Source organism: Platalea leucorodia (assembly GCF_965183815.1).
Source record: "Platalea leucorodia genome assembly, chromosome: 7".
In the NCBI taxonomy this organism is placed as follows: Eukaryota; Metazoa; Chordata; class Aves; order Pelecaniformes; family Threskiornithidae; genus Platalea; species Platalea leucorodia.
Window position 1 is genome coordinate 33555498 of NC_138829.1, and position 21337 is coordinate 33576834.

Here is a 21337-nt window from a genome sequence, read left to right on the forward strand (position 1 = left end):
CTTTATTATTTTTGCTACAAGCCTGCGCGATGCAGCCCGGCGCGTCCAAGGCTCCCGGCGCGGCGGCGCTGCCCCCCGCCCGCCAGCGGCGGCGGCCGGGAGGAAGGGCCCCGGCCACAGCGGCCGGGTCGCGCCGCGGTGGTGCAGCCAGCCTCAACGAGGACGCGTCCCCGCTATCCCGCAGCCTCCTCGGGCAATCTCCGCCGTCCTCCCACGCAGCTGCGGGCCTATGAGGCGCAGTGTGTAACCCAGGTGACGCCGCATCACGGCGGGGACCCTCCCGGGGCGGGAGCCGGCCTCCACACACACACTCCCCATCGTCGTCGTCGTCGTCGTCGCCGCCGCCGCCACCCGCCCCCCCCCCCGCCGGCCACCGCAGAGGTTAAACCACCCCCGCCTCCCCCCCAACGGCTCTTCCACTCGCGGTCCGTGATTGGCGATACGTTTCAATCCCAGCCGCGCTCTCTTTTGTTCCGATTGGCCGGATCCCCCGCCTGTCTTGGCAGGCAGACCCGCCCTTCTTTTTTATCCCGGCCTCCTCCTCCTCCACCGCCCCCCCGCCCTGCGCCTGTCCCCCGCGACCCCCGCCCGTACTTGCACCCCCTCCCGCGGCGCTAACCTCTCCTGCCTTTTGGGTGTCTGTGGTGTAGCCGAGGGTGGCGGCCCCCAGCCCGCGGCCGCTCGGCCAGCCAGCCGCCCCTGCGCCCGGCGGAGGCGGCGGTGCCGGGGCGAGAGCGGGGCAGCGCCGCACAGGCAGAGATCCCCCCTCGCCACCCCCGTGCACGCGAGCCCGTCGGTGAGGGAGGGCAGGAGCGCCCGACAGCGGCGGGCAGCCGAGCCGCAGCGCCAGGCGCGGCACTAGGGCAGGCAGGGAGGGAAGGGGGCTCAGAGGCAGCGTGAATCATCTCCCACTCACTCCCTCGCCCACCATTTACACCGCTCGCTCCCTCCCTCCCTCCTTCTCCCCCTCCCTCCCTCCCTCCCCGCCGCCTCAGTCTCACTCGTTCTCTCTCCCCTCCTCTCCTCTCCCACTCACTCTGTCCTCTCCTCCTCCTGTCTCACTCTTTTCACTCTTTCCCCTCCTCCTCCTCCCCTCTCCCCCTTTCTCTTCCCTCTCTCGCCCCCCTCGTTCCCCTGTCTCCCTTCTCCTCATCTCCTCCTGACACTGCACTGCAGCTGCTCCTCCAGCCCAGTCCTGCCCGCTTCCCTCCCTCCTTTCCCTTCCCTCCCCCCGGGTGCCAGATAAACAAGGCGCGCAGCATCCTCGACAATCCCGAGCTTAGCTCTACATTTTCGAAAAGGACAAGAGAACGGGACGAGCCCCCTCCCCTCCTCCTCCCCCTTCCTCCTCCTCCTCCTTCTCCTCCTCCTCCTCCCCCCTTCCCTCCCTGCCCCCCCACCACAGAAGGGAAGAGACAATTCTCCTCCGAGCAGCAGCAAACATGATGGCGGCAGCTCCCATCCAGCAGAACGGGACCCACACCGGGGTTCCCATAGACCTGGACCCGCCGGACTCCCGGAAAAGACCGCTTGAAGCCCCCCCTGAAGCCGGCAGCACCAAGAGGACCAACACGGGCGGTGGGTATATCCTCTGTCACCTCCCCCCCCGCCCAACCCACCCACCTCTCCGCTTCCCTACCTGCCTGCCTGCCTCCCCCCCTTCCCCCCCAAACATTCCCATTTCTCTAATGTTATCATTCATCAAAATGGCGTCGGTTTTCAGCATCTACCAGTCTTTTTATTTAATATCCACGCCGGGGCTGCACAGCCGTGACCCTACGGAGACTAGGAGGGAGCACAAGGGGCTTCTGCAGCCCAGCTATCTCCTTCGCCCGTTTAACGATGGGCGAAAATAAATGGCAGCTGGAAGGAGACGGCAAACGCACTTTCCTCCTTCCACATCCTCTGGGTCGCAAGTTGAATTTCAGCCTTGCCGTGCGTTTTCCTCCTCCTTGGCCTCACTCCTATTGTCAGCGCAGGCACGGCGTGTGTTTGCCGTGCTGGGGGCGAGGGCTGGCTGGTGGCGGGGGGAGTCGCCTCCCGCCTGCGGGGACTCGCTGGTTAACGTCCTGCTCTTCCTGGAGGTGATGAGTTATAACGGGACGAGCATCTCCGCTATCCGTTTGCAGGGGAGTCGTCATAACAATGCACCGAGGCAGGGGTGAATTTATTTGCCCAATATTAAGAGCAGCGGTCTGACTGTACATAGTGCATGGTTCAGCCAGCTCCGTTCATACGGGTGGGCACGACTGTCACACATAGGCACTTCTTGAGACGCTTATAGTCTCGGATAAGAGAAGTAAGGTGAACTGGGATCGTTCGTTCCGCTTAGGGGAAAAAAATAACAACTTTGTGAAACAGGTTTCATGATAAGAATCTTGATATCCATGCCAATGGGACGTTGCCTTAATTACTGGGGAGAGCGTAAGTCTGGGGAACCAGCGGACCCTTATTGTCTTGCACTTTTTCGGAGCCGGTTACGGAAGGTCCTTTAGACTTTAGTGTAGCTGGATTTAGCAGTGGGGTGAGGGCACAGACAATTGTGCAGGTGCCAAATCAGGCTGGGAATCCTTTTTTCTTTCCCCCCCTCCATTATATATATTTTTTCCTGTTCCAATTGTGTGCTTTAACGCTAGTGGCGGGTAGAGGACTGGCATTGTCTATCTTGTCACCTTTTAAGTGTATTTAAAATAAGTGACTTAGGCTTTTGATCAATTAGGAAAAATTCTTCTTAATGTCCTTTAATTAATGAGCTTAAAAGAGATCATTGTCGCTTAAGAAGTGCTAAAGGAATACATCAAGATTACTTAGGCAAGTGATTCCACCCGCACCATGTTGAGTTGTTTTCTTGGCAGTGGCTGAAATGCTTGGAATAAAACCCCACATTTTGGGTGGGTTATTTGGTAGCAGAGTAGTCGTTTTGCTCACTTAAGAAGAATGCAGGCAATAGCTAATTGCTATTCTCATGTGTTTGCTAATGACAAACAAATAGCCCATCAGAATTTACAATTCATTCCTTCTGAGTTTTGGCATTTCTTTTGCAGTATTTTCAAGCAAGGTTGTAGTTGTCACTAGGCACGTTTTCGTGCAGGGCTTTATTTTTTTAAAAAGGGGTTCGATCCTTTCTGCGTGCTGTGGTTACCATTGGGAAAAAAATCCACGTTTGAAATATAATTTGAATTTTATTCTTATTCTTTTATGGAATTAAGGAATGTATATGGATTCTTTAATTTGCTCAGAATAAACATACGTATTTTAAAATGTCAAAGACATAGTCTAAACATGTCTTGTAGAATGACGCAACTGGTTAGATGTAAATGCCTGAATTACTGGATGAGTTTAAAGATGTAACACTTTGTTTATTTGTGGGTCTGGGGTAGAAAAATCAGAGTTTGTAAGCCATATTAACCATGCATATCTCAATTTTTCAGAGGATGGCCAGTATTTTCTAAAGGTCCTCATACCTAGTTATGCTGCTGGATCTATAATTGGGAAGGGAGGACAGACAATTGTTCAGTTGCAGAAAGAGACTGGGGCCACCATCAAGCTGTCTAAATCCAAAGATTTTTACCCAGGTAGGTGCAAAAATTAACCGATTCTTTATTTTTAAATCCCAAGGGATGGATGTATGTGTCAGTGTGTTTCATATATTGACGATTAATCTTCCAGTGCAGCTGGAAGCATTATTTCTCAGAAAAGTATGTTACGAAGTGCAACAGTGAATATAAATGTTCTGTTTGTCTTGGTGTATGGAATGGACTGGGCACTAACTGCTTGAAATATGTTTAAAGATGTTTACAATGTTTCTGCAAAAGAATATTTTCATTAACATTTTGATTGCTTTGTTTTTTAGTTTAAAAAAAATAAAAATCTAGCTTTAAGGAACCAACTTGACAGCTGGCGTAAAAATAATTGTTCGTTTGAAGTTTCCAGACATTGTAATGACAATTAAGTTAGAATGAGTAAAAATGAGAGGCTGCCTCTTAAAGAATGGGCCATTTACTTTAAATCCATTATGTACCTTCTTTCTGCTTCACTGCTTTGTTCACTGGCTCTGGAGTGAAGTAAAGAGGACAAGTGCTGCTCTTTAGATATTCTTTATATTATGTTTATCATGATGGTGGAAGAAAACTCTATTATAAAAATGAAATACTTTGGATGAATAAAGAAATGAGTATTTTATCAACTGTATTAATGCACAAGAAAGAAGTTTTTAATATTTGCATATAACAATAATAAATACCTGATTTAGCATTTCTCCTTTATCAGATTTCTGAAGAGGGAGTTTTATGTAATGATATACAAGATTTTAGCTTCTGCAATTGAATAATCTTTTTTTTTTCCGAAAGATGAACAAATTAGCATTCTGTAATTGAACTTTGTTCTAGAGGACTTTTTAAAAACGGATGCGAAATAATAACATAGCTAATACTTTTTTTGGTGTTTTGATTTTGTTATTTTGAAGAATAACTGGTGATCTAGAATTGAGTTGACTAGCTGTTACCAACTCTTTTCTGTTGAAAAAATAAAAGCTGCTTTGCATTTGATCTAGTTTAACAAGATGACTGAATTCTACAAAATAGTGAAGGCAGTTGGTATGGATGTAAACAGAACACTAACACTGGAGCATTTAGCTTTCCTGTTCTCTAGTGTCAGGTAGAAGTGGATAATTTTTTATTAATGGAGAGACTGTGGTCTATTTACAATGATGATTTTTGATGTGGAAATTTTAATGTACCTGTTGTACATCTCCTTAATGAATATAGTTTATAATACTTAAATGTCAGAGGTTAAAGTGATATATGTAGATTTTTCCTGTTGAAAGTTACAGCTTATGAACTGATGCTTGTTATCTTTGAGTTTTTTTTCTTTTTTACTTTTCTTTAGAAAGTTAGAAAAAATGGTCTTTTATTCTGAAAGGTATGTTAGGGTGGAAAAAAAAAATCAATGTAGAATTGTGAAAACTCTTGGAAGAAATAAAAGCATTCAAAAGAGCCTGATTGCAGAATTAATAACATAATCTGGGTAAAGAGCCGCAATAGTAAATTAAATTCACTGTCAATAGATGAAAATGAAATAGATTTTCTGCATTATACATGAGGTGGTATCAGATATGCAAGGATGTTACAGAAAATTGGTGTTTATGAAGAATATTCCAAATACCAAATTACAAGCCTTTTCATTTTACTACAGTTTATTTACACTCACTTGGAAAGGACGCTCCAAAGATTAGATCTTTTGTTCAGTGCTCTAGCATAGTTCTTCTGTTTTCTGATTAAATCAGAATTACATATTTTTTTGTGTAGCAAATTGTAAAGATACAGCAGTAGTAGCAGAAGAACCTTTGAAAAATAAAAATTAGCAAGCTAGAATGACATGAGTAAAAATGTTTGTGACATAAACACATTCTCTCTTAAAAATCAGTAGTAATAATATAAATAACTAGGGTAGCAAGGCTCAAGCAGTTTCACTGTAACAGGTGCAAATGAAGTTCCAGTTTGACTGCGTACAGTCTGCTTTGAATTTGCAGCCACATTGTGTCATATAGAAAATGAGTTTTTTGAGGAAGCTGGCGACTGATACCTGCTAAAGTATGGAACAGGGATGAGAAGTGGATTCCAGCGTGGCTAGCTCTTGTTAGTCTTTCTGTTTGCGTTTGACCACAAGCCCATGGAATTTTCGGAGGTCCTGGCATTCCCTGAGCTGATGGCTTTTGGGTTTCTTCCAGACTGTCATGCTCATAGAGCATTAGGGAATACAAACCTTATGAAATAGCTAATGGAAAGATACGGTTTATTTTTCTTACAAAATCTTAAACAATTATTCAGTTTTCCTAATAGAAGTCACTTAGTCCGTACTTCTGATGCTTATGACTATAAATGTGTTTAATGTACATTTCGCTATGGAATGTTCTCTCGCTGAAGCTTCTGTGAAACTTTTCTGTATTTCCAAAAAGTTTTAGCACAGTTTGAGTAAGTTGCTGTTTGGAAAGGAGGAAGTTGGTTGTAATACAGAAGTCATGAGTAGTTCCTATGATCTAATAGTGTTCTTTTTTTTTTTTTTTTCCTCTGTGATATAGGACTTCAGTATGCAGACTGATTTCTGTTGGAATTATTTTTGTGCATCAAAAGGTGACATAATTACTGAAGAATTATATGGCAGCTCTAATTACAAGAAATTGAAGGAAAAAACAGCTTTTCACTGAACATTTTAGTTTATAAAATAGGAAGCAGTATATAAATACATTACTGTCCACTACAGTCTTATTTTTTGAGTACACAATTTATTGTTCTCTTTTCAGGTTACCAGATGACTTTTTCTAATTGTCTGGACTTCTGCAATTTGACTTTGGTTATTGTGCTTATATTATCCCCGATTCTTTTGTGTTTAGGCTTGTCCCCCTACATTAGTGGAAATGAAATTAAAATGGCAAAATATGCCCTACTTTAAACTAAACGGTGCTGATCCTTTCTGCAGAGAAGTACAGAGTGTGTATTGACTAGTAGGTTCTGGTCCAAAATTTAAATACAGATGTAGCCATGCTACTTTAATATTAATGAAGTGAACTTCATAAAGAAAGTGGCCGTTCTGTGAAGCTATTTTAATGTATGGTTTTATTTTGAATAATATAAAAAAGAGTCACTATTTCTGTTGTATTAAGCTGTCATTGTCTTATCTGTTTCTCCATTCTGAATTATAGTGAGCGCTGGACTGAAAACTACTCTGGACATATGTATTTTTTTCCGTTGTAAATTCTGGCATGCACTCTGGCTTGCTTTCTCTCTCATGCACTCTTGCTTGCTCACTCTCTCTGTGCTCCTGCCCCAGTCTCACACATACACACACGTGCGCACGCACACATGCACAAAATTATGTTACATCGCATCATGTTGTTTACCTTGCAACAAGATCTTGCCTGGTCTGAACTTGGTGCTTGAGTGAATTTGAGCTCGGTCAGTGTTTTTCAATTTATTGGAATATGAAGTCATATGTGTACTGAAATTAGATCATATTAAGAGCAGAGATTAATAAAAACATAATTAAATGGGGATAAGGTTTTACTGCTTTTAACAATAGATTAGCTGTTGTTTTTATAGCAGATTTCTAATCAGTAGTGATCTAAATGTTTGGAGAATACAAAAGGTGGGAGTTTCCTCCCTCGCCTTGTGTAGAGAGTGTATGAAGTGTTGTGAGGCCGTGTTATGTTTTTACCAAGTGACTTGTATTTGAGATTTTTTGTGTTTGAATATCAGATTTTTTTCAAAAATTCATGTATTATGGGAGATCGTCTAGCTAATCTTTGTGCAACAGCCCTTTTGAAAAGTCTCTTTCTGAGTCTTAAAATCCTTTCAAACACATTGAATGTGTAAGTAACAGCTTTTCAGGAATTTATAAATAAGTTCACTTTCTAGCTTTGTTACTCCTATTAAACTGTTAGGAAGGGGGAAAGTATAATATATCAAGCTTGGCTCACCATTATTATTGTCATGTTAATTTTTAACTCTTAAGAATAACCTAAAGTCTAGTAGGGAAAAGAATCTCTTTTAAAAATCAACACTTGAAATCACGTTGAAGTGAAATACTGCTTTTTCAGCTATGGAAGAGAAAAAAAGAGTAATGGAGTTAGAAGCGAGAATGGCATTAGTTATTAGCCGTCTGTTGTCAGGGTTTCTTGAAGGTGGTTTGTCATATATCAATAAATGCATCTCACTTTTATTCTTGATACTTCTAATTTTTTCTAAAGTGTTAACATTAGCTAGTTAGAGACTTCATAAATGTATATCTAAGTTTTTCAGATTCTGTTGTAAACATTTACTTACATGAGTAACTTTGGGGATAATGGGACTGAGGAAATGAATAAGTAATGAGCAGAGATTTCAGAGGTGGAATCTGGAGCTGTGTAGGTTTGTAAAGTAATCACTGATCTTTCTACTAGTTTAAAAAAACAAAAACAAAAACAAAAAAAAAACAACCACCAAAAATTCCCAAGTGTTGATTGCCAGCTGTTCAGAGAGATAATTCTCAGTTGGACAGTTGTCTGTTGCCTGGTTACTGGAACAGAATAAAAAAAAGTTAGCATGTTAGCCAGCAGATCCGTAGTATTTTACATTTAAAAAGAAGCTGAAACTGAATATGTAACTTGGTGTGATCTTGAGATTGTAACATATTTAACTTACCCAGTGTACTATCACTTAACAGCTTCTCATTTGGTAGGCTTAGAGAAAGTTTGAGTGGAAGTTTAAGTAGAAATGTCGCACCGATTTCTTCTATGTGTAGGGACTTATTCATCTTAATGAGTGAATAAATTTTGACATAGTAAATGGCTTTAGTTTGCAAGAAAGTGCTGTGTCTTTGTCTTGTATAAGAAAGGTTTAAAACAACTTGTGATAGATTTGGAATGTTAGACTAACTTTAATAAATGATACAGACTAACTATATGTGCACTTCGTTGGCAAAATAAAGAACAAAGTGAGGATGGCTGTTATCACAGGGAAATGCAACATTTAATAATTTTCAACTTTTTTCTTGTGATTGCTTTTGACTAGTTTTCAGTATAATTGAAAATAAAAGATTCTCAGTAGATTAGAAAGCTTATGTAAATGAAGGTATTTCTGGTAACAGTATTGTGTTTTGATAAAGTTGAGATTTCTGTAAAGCAATTATTAAGTATATCTATTTTCTGGACTCATGCATTCCGGAAAAAAACCAAACCAAACAAACCAAAAATAAAACCTAAGAAAAATAGCCAAAGTTGGTGGATAGACGTTTGTCAGAACATATGTCTTGGAGCTAATATTTAAAAAATATAAACAGGGAATGTCTAAATCTCTTAATTGTTTTCCTCTTCTCCCTTCTGCAGTAAAAAAACCATGTTCTTACTTTTCTTAATGGGTGCAACCTGTAACAACCAATGCCTTTTTTAAATACTCTTTGATTTTGTTCTTTAATTAATTGCATTAACTTAGATATTGTCCTCAGTAGTTGACTGCAGAATTTATTTTGTCAGTGATCAGTAGCTTTTCGGCCGGGGAGAAAACCTTGGATTTAGTGACTTTGTCAGACTGGCTTTTAGCAATGGAGCATAGAGGGATTTGGGAGGAGGGCTTGCGCCTGATTACTATCTCATTTGTGTCATTGGACACAGCTGTAGTATAAAGTTAAGCAACATCTGTAAAGATTTGACTGGCAAACATCTCTCTGGGACTCATAGTTGCATCCTGCAGCGCATGCAGTCAGCTTTGCAGTCCATCTTAAAAAGAGGTTAGTTTGTTTTTTAACATTTATCAGTAGGCCAGTGGGAGTTAATGAATTGGTGAGGAGTATGGTAGTTGTCAGTTGTCCAGCGTTGGAATACTGCAGGTAATTGGGCTGGACTGGTGAGAGCCGTGGCAGTGTGCTTCTCACGTTGCACTGCAGCTGCTGTTGATCTTAATTAATCTGACCCTCAGAGGCTGCAGTGTCATGGTATAAAACGCAATACATACTAGAAACAGAAAGGCTGCTTTTTCGACTCTTATTGATGGTCAGGTTTCTAGGTAGGCCTTTTGGTTTTCTAATTGGATTTGTTTGACACTAGCATAAAATTCTTAATGTACTTCAATCTAAAACTGTAATACATTTTTCCTGTTTATCAAATATATCTGTGCAGTAATGAAGCTGATAAACATGTTTTTGAAATGTCACTGTTATAATGGACTTAGCAAAAATATTTGTGTTTATTCTGACGACAAATACAATTGTCTGTAAATGGAAAGAGTTATATTGTTTGTGTCTGGTATGAATTTCTGGTGTACTGTAGTATGCTCTCTCTGTAGTGGTGTATTCTTGGTGCTCGTGCTGGCTAGCTCAGTCTTGTGATTCTGTTAAGGATTTCTAGTAACACAGAAACATGTAAAATTAGTATTTGGCAGTTGGAATAAATGAGTTTGCTGTGCATGTGCGAGACTATTAATTTACTATAGATACACTACTATCTTCTTCTTGACTACATGACATGGCTTTAGGAAACTATCAGGTTCCTTACATTCACCCTGGTATTCAGAGCCATTCTGTCTTTCAGTCCCCCAAAGGAAATATCAAACCAGAGTTTAGCCTAGAGGTCTTTTAAATGTTACATTAGACTTGTAAGGATCTATTCCCTCATATTTTTGTCTTGATTTCAGGGGTGTCTGCATCCCAATTTCTAATTATAGCATTATAAGGATTAACTACATTGCTTGTATTTTTATTTAAAAATAGAGAAATGATTGTCAGGATACTCAGTTTTAAACTTCCTCTATATTTAATAGACAAAAAATTTAATATGTAATAAAATGACAACTATCTAAATTCCCATCCCCCCATATTAACTTGTTTTCACTTTAACATATTTGATAATTAATTATGGTTGAATCTGATTGGAATTTACTTAATATTAAACGCGCTGTTCTTGATTATAGCCAAGCATTAAAATTCATTTGCAAGTACTTAACTGGTCTGATTGAAATGTCAGTTTAAGGCAGTATTTGGAAACACGGCTATGGGAGTCAGCTCCCAACTGTACAATGCTAACATGCCTTTGTAACTTTTGAATATGAGTTTATCACTCTTTGCTTGAGCTAGTTATGAGCAATACTATTGTGCATTGCTCTTCCCGACTTTTGAATTGCAATAAATTTTGTGTAAGGTTTAAGTGTTCTGCATAATTGATGGAGAAAATTAAGTCTCTCTCATGAAAGGACAGAGAACATAGGTTGATGTAGGAAGTAGCTGATGTAAGTAACTAGCTATGTGACCAGATAGCACTTGAAAGAATAGTATATTGGGGACCAGGTTTAAAGTTATATGTTGGTGATATGAATGATCTGGGGTCAGATCCCTTGTAAGTGAGGAAGAGATACCCTTGTCAACTTATGTATATGAAAGTGATTATGTAACATTAGTATTTGTTGGATATAAAGAAGCATGAATCTCAGACAAAATTTCGTATTTGCCTGGTCTTGTAGGTTTTGATTGTGAAAAGACTAAACATCTGTTTTTCATCATTGATCTCTCACTGCATCCTGCAGGGCCTGTCATCTCAGCATTGACAGGATCAGATGAAAAATACAATCGATGTGTTGACATTTTTTTGAGAATCACTCAGGTAAGATTACTTGTTATACAGAACTACAGTGAAATTCATGGCTGCTGCTAATGTTTCACCAGTTGGAGCCTTTGCATTCTCAATCATTAATTAAATTAGATACTGAGGTTCTCTGCATGTTCCCTTGTTTCTATTTTAAAAGCACTTTTTGTGCCTTGCTCAGTGCCATTTAACTCTCTTGTAATTTCCCACATAAAGAGCTTCACACATTTGTACGATTTTCCCCCACTTCATAGAGTGGCACCTGTTTGCTTGAATCAAGAACCATAGTGCACACCTCCAAAGCTCTTGGAAGATTTGTATGTACATGTATTTAATTTTATTTTCAAGTAGTGACTTTAGTTATTTTTAGATTCTTCATTGGCAGTATGGGGAAGAAAATTCTCTGTAGAGAACCAGATAATCAGAGGCAGCAGCAATTTATCATCTTCCTAGTGTGTTCTAAACTCTGATTTTCAAACTGTACATGAAAAATTACAAATATTTAACTGGATGTACAACTGTGGAGTCTTTCTTTTTATAAGATAAATTATTGAAAATATTTCTATGAAGGCATGCACTGGAAAAGTAGGAAATGGCACATGTCCATTCAGTTGGCTTCGTTGAGCATCCAGTGTGCTTATGGAATTAAAAATATATTGGAGTGTATTCCCAAAGAGTTGGGCAGTGAAATACCATGGCTATGAGGGAAGGGGGAGGAAGGACCAGTTGGGCCATATGCCGAGTTGGAGCTTGATCTAGCTGAGGTTTACATTTTGTTCCCATCTGTAATCTGGTGTTAGGAAATGCCAGAGTGTAGGTAGGATAGTGTATAGTAGTAGTAGCAGCAGCAGCAATTCAGGTGCTAACAGCAGATACCGTTTTGGCAGCAGTATTGAACTGGAGTTATAGAATATTTATGTTTTATTGTAATCTGGCAGCCTACCAACAGTTTTCCTGAGGAACACAGAAAAAGAAAAGGGAAATAGGTGGCTTTTTAGCAGTTTATTGACCTGGATTTGAAGAAAACTTCTGTGGAACAAGAGAGGCTCTTCCGGCATTCTGTGCTGATTTTCAAAGGTCTGCAATGAAATGCTGCTACTGGATGCCTTAAAGCTTTATAAAAATGAATTGTTGCAATGAGAAGTGTTAGACACAGAACATGTATGGAGTTTGTTTTCTGTCTTGCATGTGTGTGCACACTTCATTCTTTGTATGTCTTCTATTTACTGTATTAGATGAACACTTGGCGACTTTGTCAATCTAAAGTAAAAACTGGATTCCCCAGGAACTCTTTATAATTATATCACTTCCTAACTTCTGAATCTTTTACTGTGCAGTGCAGCACTCCTAAATCTGCCAGTTTTTGTTGAGATTACTCTTCCTCAAGCAGCATATAACTTCTAGCATAGTGAAACGCTCAAAAAAAAGAAAAAGAAAGTGTTAACTTTGCAAAGATTTTTTTTTTTTTCCAGGGATATAAGTTTTTGTGGTTTTTGTCTAGGTTGGTAATGCCAAGTGCTCATCTAGTATTTGCACTGATTTTAACAATAATAAAATAAGTACTTTATAATTTTATAAACTGTCTAGTTCTGTGTGGATCTACATCTATGACTAGCTGTTCTAGTAAGTGCCAACATGATACATTAAATGAATAAATTATTTTTTTCTGATTAGTTGATCCCAAATAACCAGAAAAAAGATGGGACAATTTTGTGCTGTGAGCAGGTAAACCCTTAGGATTGGACAGGAAAGGGCTTCTATAAAAAGGAAGTTACTTTGTGTAGCCAGTAGCTCTTCATTTTACTTGAGTTCATCATGAATTCTTTCCCTGAATAACTAGTATTTAGAAGAAGGAAACAAATGGTTCCTCAGGTAGCCAGATTTTACATCAGTTAGGATGTTAAAACAGTATTTTAAGTGTGTGTAGAAATCCACATGTAATTGCTAGCCTCAGAGCTTTAGTCTTGCATGTTCTTGATGCGAAAATCAATGAAATAGGAAGCTATATTTGTCCTCCTTTAGATTTTCTGTACCTTTTAACACCCCCCCCCCAGTTTATGCAAATGTTTTATAACCTTCTAGTCTTAAGGACATAGCATGGATAGTGGTAGTAAGGTCAGTGCTTGAATTAAATAATATATTTATACCTAGTTAATTTTAATATTTATTTCAGTTTTTAAATGGTACTTTGTTGATTAGTAACTAATCATTCTCTTGTTTCTGTATTATCTTTTCCAGTGCCTCATGTTTTTGATAGTACTTACTATTTGAAAGAATACGGGTTTTGATGTTCAGAAGTAGTTCCAGTTCTGTCCTTCACGCTTCATTAGCTTAGTACTTTCTGATTTAGAGGGTGCAGACATGAGAAGGGCACAAAATTTAGTCATCCATAATTGTAAAATAAGTACCTTGATTTTTCGCTTCTCCAACACACATGCATATGCTCACAATGAGGAAGAATAAACTCCTCATCGTTTATCTGCTTTTTGCCCTTTTTTCGTGGAATAACTTATTAATATGGTGCATAAGGGACTACCATGGTTTCAGTGTTGGCTAGTCCAGGGACTTGTTAAATTTCACCTTGTGCAAAATTCTTTTTGTGTGTTTTCTTCTGTAAAGAAGTCTCTGCTTGTAAATTTTGGCAGCTTTGTATTGGCTGTCTGAAGATCATTGATTTTTTTCATTATTTATTTATCTTTAAGTATTTGGCTTTTTACTAGAATGGCCAGTTCTGATTTGGGTGCCTCGTTTCTCCCAATACAAACTTTTAGAAGTGATGATGGCAATTTACTAGGGGTTGTGGTATTTCAACTGCAATGAAAATTTAATGACCTTTTCCTAAAAATATGCATATAGTTAAATGGGCTCCTAAGATAATGCAGGGATTTTTTTTCTGTGAAATGTTATTGCATAGGAGATCAGAATAAGTGATTATAATGCCCTCAGTAGTTATAAGCATGAAGGTATCTTAATTTGGATGGTTTTTCCGTGTCAAAGATTCTATGAAGACAAAACTAAGAAAGCATGCAGGGGTTTTGGTTTAAGTTAGTATATATTAGTAGCACTGTTTTTGTGTGGTGAGGTTTTCATATTGTAAAGTATGCTTACTTGGGAGATGCTGATAAGCTGATGATGGCTATCTGATGGTCAAGTGTTCTTAAAACTAGAAGTACTTCAGGAACTAATATAAATTTCATATTTGTAGTATGACCTACTTCAGTAGGTCTAGAAAGAGGTGTAATGTTGCAATACTAATTCAGAGGAAAAAGTGCTGTTAGTAGTTATCTACTGAATTGTAATGCAGTTTATTGGCAAACCAGGGGAAAATGATGGCATATTTTATGTGAAGTGATCCCAGTTTATAAAGACACCGATGTGTGAACTGTAGTGTGGATTCAGATCCATAGATATTCTGTAATCTTTGTAGGTAGGTCTCTATGTAGAGGGAAAGACCAAGATACCTTAGGACATTTGGGTAGACTATATCTCTCCATATTAAATATTTTTTAAAGTTTCACTCTGCTTTAAGGAGGTTTGGTTGTATTAATCCCTTTAGAGTGCAGCAGTTTTCACATAGCATTTAAATGCTGGATTCTAAGGGGATTATCACTTCCCCAGTTTCTTTTTCCCTTGGTCAAAAGCAAAAGATGATTTTCATATTGGATTTCTATATAGATGTTTCTTCTGGGTAGAAATAACTTACTGGTGTCATCTGCTTCAAGATGTGCAACGTCCCCTACCTTTGCCCCCTTCAGTGAGGGAAATTGAGGAATCTTGCTGGACAGGCCATCTTACAAATGTTGAAGATTGTCAGAAAGATATATTTCATCAAAAAAATACTATGTGTATGCTGCTTATTTGGGAAAAGGCCAGTGATTCAGCCTCAATAAATATTTAATTTCAATTTTTAACTTTCAAGTTATTTTTTAGAGCTCCAAGTTTTCCCTCTACAAACCTTTAAATTCTGAATCTCAGAGTAGTAGTTCAGCATGTTCTAAGTGCTAGAAAATTTGTAGTTTATTTTGTAAGCAGTTTAACTTGCATCTTTTTTATTTCCACTTTTATACTTGATGTTCAGAATGGAAATTCTGCCAGTAAAATATAACCATCATTCTGTCTGATGGGTTCAGATTTTGTGGTAAGTAAAACTTCTCATTTTTAGATAGGGTGAAGATTTTTGGAAGTAATCAAAACCTGATGAATTGTTTCCTGTTATTTGTGTTGCTTGAGAATAAATATTCCACTGAAGTTGAGCATTTCTTAAAGTTGTCCAAACTCTTTATATATGCAGGTTAGTACAGTGAGAGACAGTTCTTCCATCTTTCCACTCCTGATGTTCTATTACTTTTAGTCAAAAGAAATACAAATTCTTTTTCTTGTCTCTTAAGCATAAGGGCAGAAAATGAGAATTTCTTTCCTATTTGCCATTGCCTCCCAGGAAAATGAGTGGAGACACTCTTACAAAGGCAGTAAAATTACCAGCAGTTTCTGTATACAAACATTAAATTCAGGTAAGTACTGAATTTACGCAAGGTGGAATATGTATCCAGTCTACATAGTCCCATATTGGTGTGTTTTCACGTAGGGACAGATAAATAGTAGTGTATATTAAAAAAAAAAATCTGTATATGATTCCAATTTAGGTCTTTTGATAAAAGACTTCTTTCTTTCTAAGGGTTTTCCTTTTTCTAGCAAAGGAATGTTTTTTTTTTTCCTGGTGCTCATCCATGGTAGTTGGCATTTACTGCTGCCTTTTCCTCTGAGAAGCGATGTGTTCTCACCATTTTCTAGCCTTGCAAACAATTGTAATTGAACTTTTCTCAGCTGGATAGAGCTGTTAGAATCTGTATTTGGAGATGTCTTTCTTCCTACATTAATTTTAATATAGTCAAGTAAACGATGAATACAGGAATAACGCATGTGCTTTGGTGAGGACCATGTAGGATGCCTTTTCAGTTATAGACATATGTTTATCAAAAATAGGTATATATTACAGATTATCAGTCTGAACTTGCCAAATGTACACGTTCTCCCCTTTTGGGATAAGAGTTTTATAGCCTTTTCTTTTAGTTCATGGTCTCTTTGCAAGTAAAATTACATTGTTTTAAAAGTTCTTTTCAATTTTAATGCAGAAATGCAACCCTTTACTAATGCCAAAACCAGGACAAATGATAAAAACTCAATGTATATGATCAGTAATGTTTTGTAATTGTCTTATTCTTTGATTTGGCTTAAAAACGTGGCTGGATTTTCTGATATTAAAAGTACAATTCTGCATCTTTATGTATAGACTGGCTTTTTCATGTATTTGTAAGTCTGTTCAGTAATTCCGCATAGGAAAACACTAGCTTTATGTTAATGTATGATAGTCTTGCTAAAAGGTCCATTTTAAAAGAGAAGTGTTAGATCTAATCCAGATTCAGTTACAAATCCTCTTCAAACTAAACATTTTCTAGAATCTGTTTCCATTTGCAAATAGTTGCTCTCATTACAAGCATTACACTTTTGTTTGAACATACTTGTTTTATTTTAGTTTTGAAAGGTGGAAATCAAAATTCATGAAGAAGTATGGAACTGATTGAATTATCAAAAATTATCTAAACAGTTAGTGGGAAGGATTCTGTAATTAAAGTTCTGATCTGAAATGTTAAAAAAGCACAGGTAAGCTTTCTAAAAATAATTTCTAAGGAAATATTGTCATTTTGGCTTCAAATAGTAATCATGAAGTTAAATTGTCCTATTTCTGTTTATTATTACATAAAATATTTTGACTCATCTTTTGGAAGGATTGTTTGGACTTTTTATCAGGGAGTAGACTGAAGAAGTATGTATGGGAAAAATCAAATATATACATCATTCTGCTTTTCAGTAAGGAAAAAAGTTGGAATACTTCAGGTTTTCCTATGTTCTGGATAGTCCAGTTGTTTACGCAAGCCTTTATTCTTTTAAAAATCTTGCCCTAATTTATTTATTGAAAACAAAAATCTAAAAAAAAAAAATGTTTTGGTTTAGTGTTCCAATTCTAAGGCCTTTCAAATTATTTCAGCAAAAAATGAAACATTATTTTTGTATGTGTTTAATTTTGAGCTTAATAGAAACCTTCTGTAAAGGTAATTGCAGATTCAAGGACTTGATGCTCATTTTAAAACAAACAGGAAAAAAAACAGGGAGGCATTTCTTAATTAAACTTTTGTATTTTCTTATTTATAATGTAACCTGTGTTTTTAGAATAAGACAGTATATTCAAGTATATCTTGATATTGTCTGCTTTCTGTTGAAATAAGTTATCAAAAATATCACCTACAGTTTGTGAGAACTGAGGGAGACAGTGGAAAATGCAGTTCATGACTGAGTGGTGTATATTTACCTTATTTTGTACTCCTGAACAAGAACTAAAGTATTTGGGATGGCTGCTGCATAGTTATTTGGCTACTAAGGTGTTAACTCTTCATTTCCATACGCATTTTTATTTTAGTCTATAAAAATACATGGACCTGTTGGAGTAGCAAAAGGAAAGATTAAGATTATATCATGTTTCATGGTAATTATGTGTGAGCTCTTTGCTTATTCACGCAAAGAAATGTTAAAAAAAAATCCCCCTGAACAGCTGAAGTAACACCAAGCACCAGCTGGGGAATCTGAAATCAAATATTTTAGGGCATGATTTGTGTTGAACTGCAATTAGAATGTATGATTCTGCAATAGCGATTGTTCTGAGTGAGGTCAAATTGCACATGAAGAAGGAACACAAGTGAGGTCTGTCTTCACTGCAACTGATGTCTGCACACGTGCTATTTCACAGTATTTTTTTATCACGTGCAAAACTGGGAGAATGACTAACTTGATTGTTTTATTTGTCCATTGTCAGTTAAGACTTAGTATGTCAATAGGTGAAGTAAAGACTTGAAAGGAAAAATAAAAATTGAAACTACTGTCTTTGAGAAACTTATTCTTACCATTAAAACTCATTTTGCACCTTAACATTTTACTAATAAGAAAGCTAAAAGCATTACTAAAACATTAGAGACTTGTTCTAATGTATTTCTCTCTCTTTTTTTTACATGTAGTGTACTGCATGTTAAAAATACAGTATTGACCTACTGATATTACAAAAGATAGCATTTTCTGTTTTCAGATAAAACGGTGCATTTTGACACATTGTTTAAAAACTAGAACAGCTCTGCATATGAAAACACAAACTGTGATAATTAGATAGATATGCCATATGTGGTAGTTTAAGTTGGCATATATCTCAAATGGCATGTTTAATGTACTGTATTACTGGAATTAGTAATTTTACAGCTGAAAGCTGTTAATTCTGTTATACTGACTCCTTATGAACCTGTAGGTAATGATGGCAGACCTTTTTCTTTGCAAAGCCCTGCTTCTGATAACTTAAAACATAGTTATAAGCTGCTGTATTTTTAGTGGAGTCTTTGACTAGTGTGTGCTCCTCGTAATATTTTAGGTGTTTCTAAATACTTCAGAATTCTAAGACTTTTTTTAATAATAATACAGTTAGTATTGAGGGATGGTCAGAATGTTTGCTGTAAGAAAATGTCTATAATGAGGAAAGAAGGAAGGTCTGTTTTTTCCATATAGCCTGTTTTTCTCAGTGCAGAACTTCCCTCACTTTTTAAGTTAAGGCAAAAAAAAAATTGTCAGCCCTAAGCACTTGAGAATTGTTAACAGTGGTTAAAATCCTCATGCTTGGCGTTTCCACACTGTGTAGCTAGATAAAAATCACTGGTCACACATGACAGAAAGGTCAAGGGAGGAAAGCAAGACTTCTGAGTACAACTGAGTATGGCTAGGGTGGAGTTAACTTTTTTCATAGCAGCTTGTATGGTGCTAGGTTTTAGATTTGTGACCAAGAAAGTGTTGACAACACACTCATGTTTTAACTGTTGCTGAACAGTGTTTGCAGAGTGGCAAGGCCTTCTCTGTTTTTCACTCTGCCCACACCCCGCAGTGACTAGATTGGGTGTGCACAAGAAGTTGAGAGGGGACACAACCAGGCAGATGACGTGAACTGACTACAGCTATTCCATGCCATATAACATCATCCTAGCAACAAAATGGAGGGGAGCGGCTTTTAGGTAGCATTTTGCTCAGAGTAGCTGGGCAAACCTGTGGGGGTGGTAAGTGATTGACCCTTGCATCACTTATTTTGTGTTTTTCTTTCTTCCTGTTTTCCTTCACTTATTAAACTATTTTTATCTTGACCCATGAATTTTCTTGCCTTTGCTCTTCCTGTTTTCTTCCCCCATCCGGCTGGGGGAATGAGGAGCTTTTTGGGCTTAGCTGCTAGCCAGGATGAGCCCATCACAGGGGTTATTCATGTTTTTGTGTTGCGTAAGCATTTTGCCTTTCTAAAAATGTAGAGGGGGGGAGGGGAAACCCCAAAACTTCACTCAACTTTGTCTTGGTATACTGGCAGACACTGCGGAGAATTACAGAAATTAATTGAATTTACAGCTCTGGATGCTGATTAGGTCCTCGTCTGTGTTCCCATACACAGGTCATTCTTGGCGCTCTTCTAGATTGAGTGTTCAAAAGGAACATAGTATAGAAGGCAACTGAGAAGCTAACTCAAGTGAATTGTTGGAAAGTAGGTGCGGAAAGGACCTCATGGATGAGGGAATCCAGTTCTCTGCTGTCCTTCCAGACAAACCTGTAAAATCTCATAATCATAGCCCTTTTAAGGCCCTCCACCTCCCCCAAAATTGAGGTAATGCTGCCAGTTCCAAGCTCCTTCACAAGAGAAATGCAAGGGAAAAAGCTCTGGAGTGTCTTTACTCACTGAAGGGATGTCCAAAATGAAATAGGATGAGGATGACAAAGAAAAATGCGCCCGATGAGCTCGGTGCTTATTTGTATGAGACTATTCAAACAAGCTGGTGGGAAGGTAAAACTTTTATAGCAAAGTAAAGGGGCCATTTCTTTTTGCTTCATAAGATAAATGTAATTTAGTTAATGAAAAGAACAGCTATCCTTTTTTGACAGAACTATTAATGGGACATCATACTCATACAGTCATACTCTTGGGTCATTAAGTCCAATTCCATCTTATTGCAGGTAGCTATGATTCATAACCCCAGTCTATGGAAGTGCTTTTTAAGACAAATAGGAACTTCTAAAACTGTGTGATTTCATTAGCACTGGGATTTGCTGCTTGCTTAGTAGCCTTTATTCCTGAAAGTATGCATGATTCCTTTCACAAAAAACTAGTATTAAGCTAACTTTTTAGCTTTGACAACTTCTAATTTAAGAGTCAAGTGACTCCAAGCATAGTGTCACATGAATATGTGATCAAGTTCATAAATTAATAATGTGTGAGTTGAAAATTAGTTTGATTGGTAAGGAAAACTGTGTTGGAATTAAACACGGCATTCTAGACAGATCACTGTTACCTTTAAACCAATTATACTTTCTGCTAATTTGCATGAGGTTGTGGTTGTATTTTCATTAATGTTCCATATGCTCCTCAGCCATTTTCAGGCTGGATTCCCTTCTATCTTTTTTATCATAATAAAAAGTTGCATATGAAAAATGCAACCAACTGTCTCTGCCCTCCCCAAGCCTAAACTGAATGAATGAAATTTCAAAGTGAAGTAACTGAAAACCTTCAGATTTTTATTTTCCTGTTGTTAATTGTATCTCTGTTGTACATGGAAAGGCTGTGGAAACAGGTATACAGGCTTGTAACCAGATGCTAAGACAATGGTGTGTGAACAGATTGGTGAGGAGGAGAGGAATGTTTTCTAGACGGGGTGTTACAAGAACCTTGCCGAGTTCAGCTCTTTTACTGTCATTGATTGTAGCTAGTCTGTAACCTCTTGGTGATTGCTTCTGTGGTATGTATTATTGCCACTGCTTTGGCAACATGGATGGAGGGTTTTTAGATTTGTTGCAATGTTTTTTCAAAGGCAGGCAGGAAATCAAAACAGTGTTTTTTTTCAACTCTAAAAATTCTGCCCCATTTGAAAATATTTTCATGGGATGAAATAGCTGCGTCTCTAGCTCAGTCTCAGTGAGTTTTAAAATCGGGCTTCAAGCATTATCCACAGTAGCCTTTATAAAAAGGGAAAGAACTTTTTATATTGGGATGGCTGGTGCATGTCTGTGCGAATGTAATAATTAGGCTATTTCAAAGAAATATGTGCCTATATATATATGCAGTGTGGTGCTATGTTAGATACATCTTACTTTGTTGTTCTAGAGTTCCGT

At 38.1% G+C, this 21337-nt stretch overlaps 1 protein-coding gene across 1 annotated transcript in view; it reads left to right on the forward strand.

Moving 5' to 3' along the window:
- The first annotated feature begins 1394 nt into the window (after positions 1 to 1394).
- NOVA1 (NOVA alternative splicing regulator 1) overlaps positions 1395 to 21337 on the forward strand; it is a 157795-nt gene continuing 137852 nt past the window's right edge. Inside the window, exons 1-2 of the mRNA XM_082317347.1 lie at positions 1395 to 1578; positions 3432 to 3575. Coding sequence (XP_082173473.1) covers positions 1443 to 1578; positions 3432 to 3575 — 280 coding nt within the window. The 5' untranslated portion in view covers positions 1395 to 1442. The remainder of the gene's footprint in view (positions 1579 to 3431; positions 3576 to 21337) is intronic.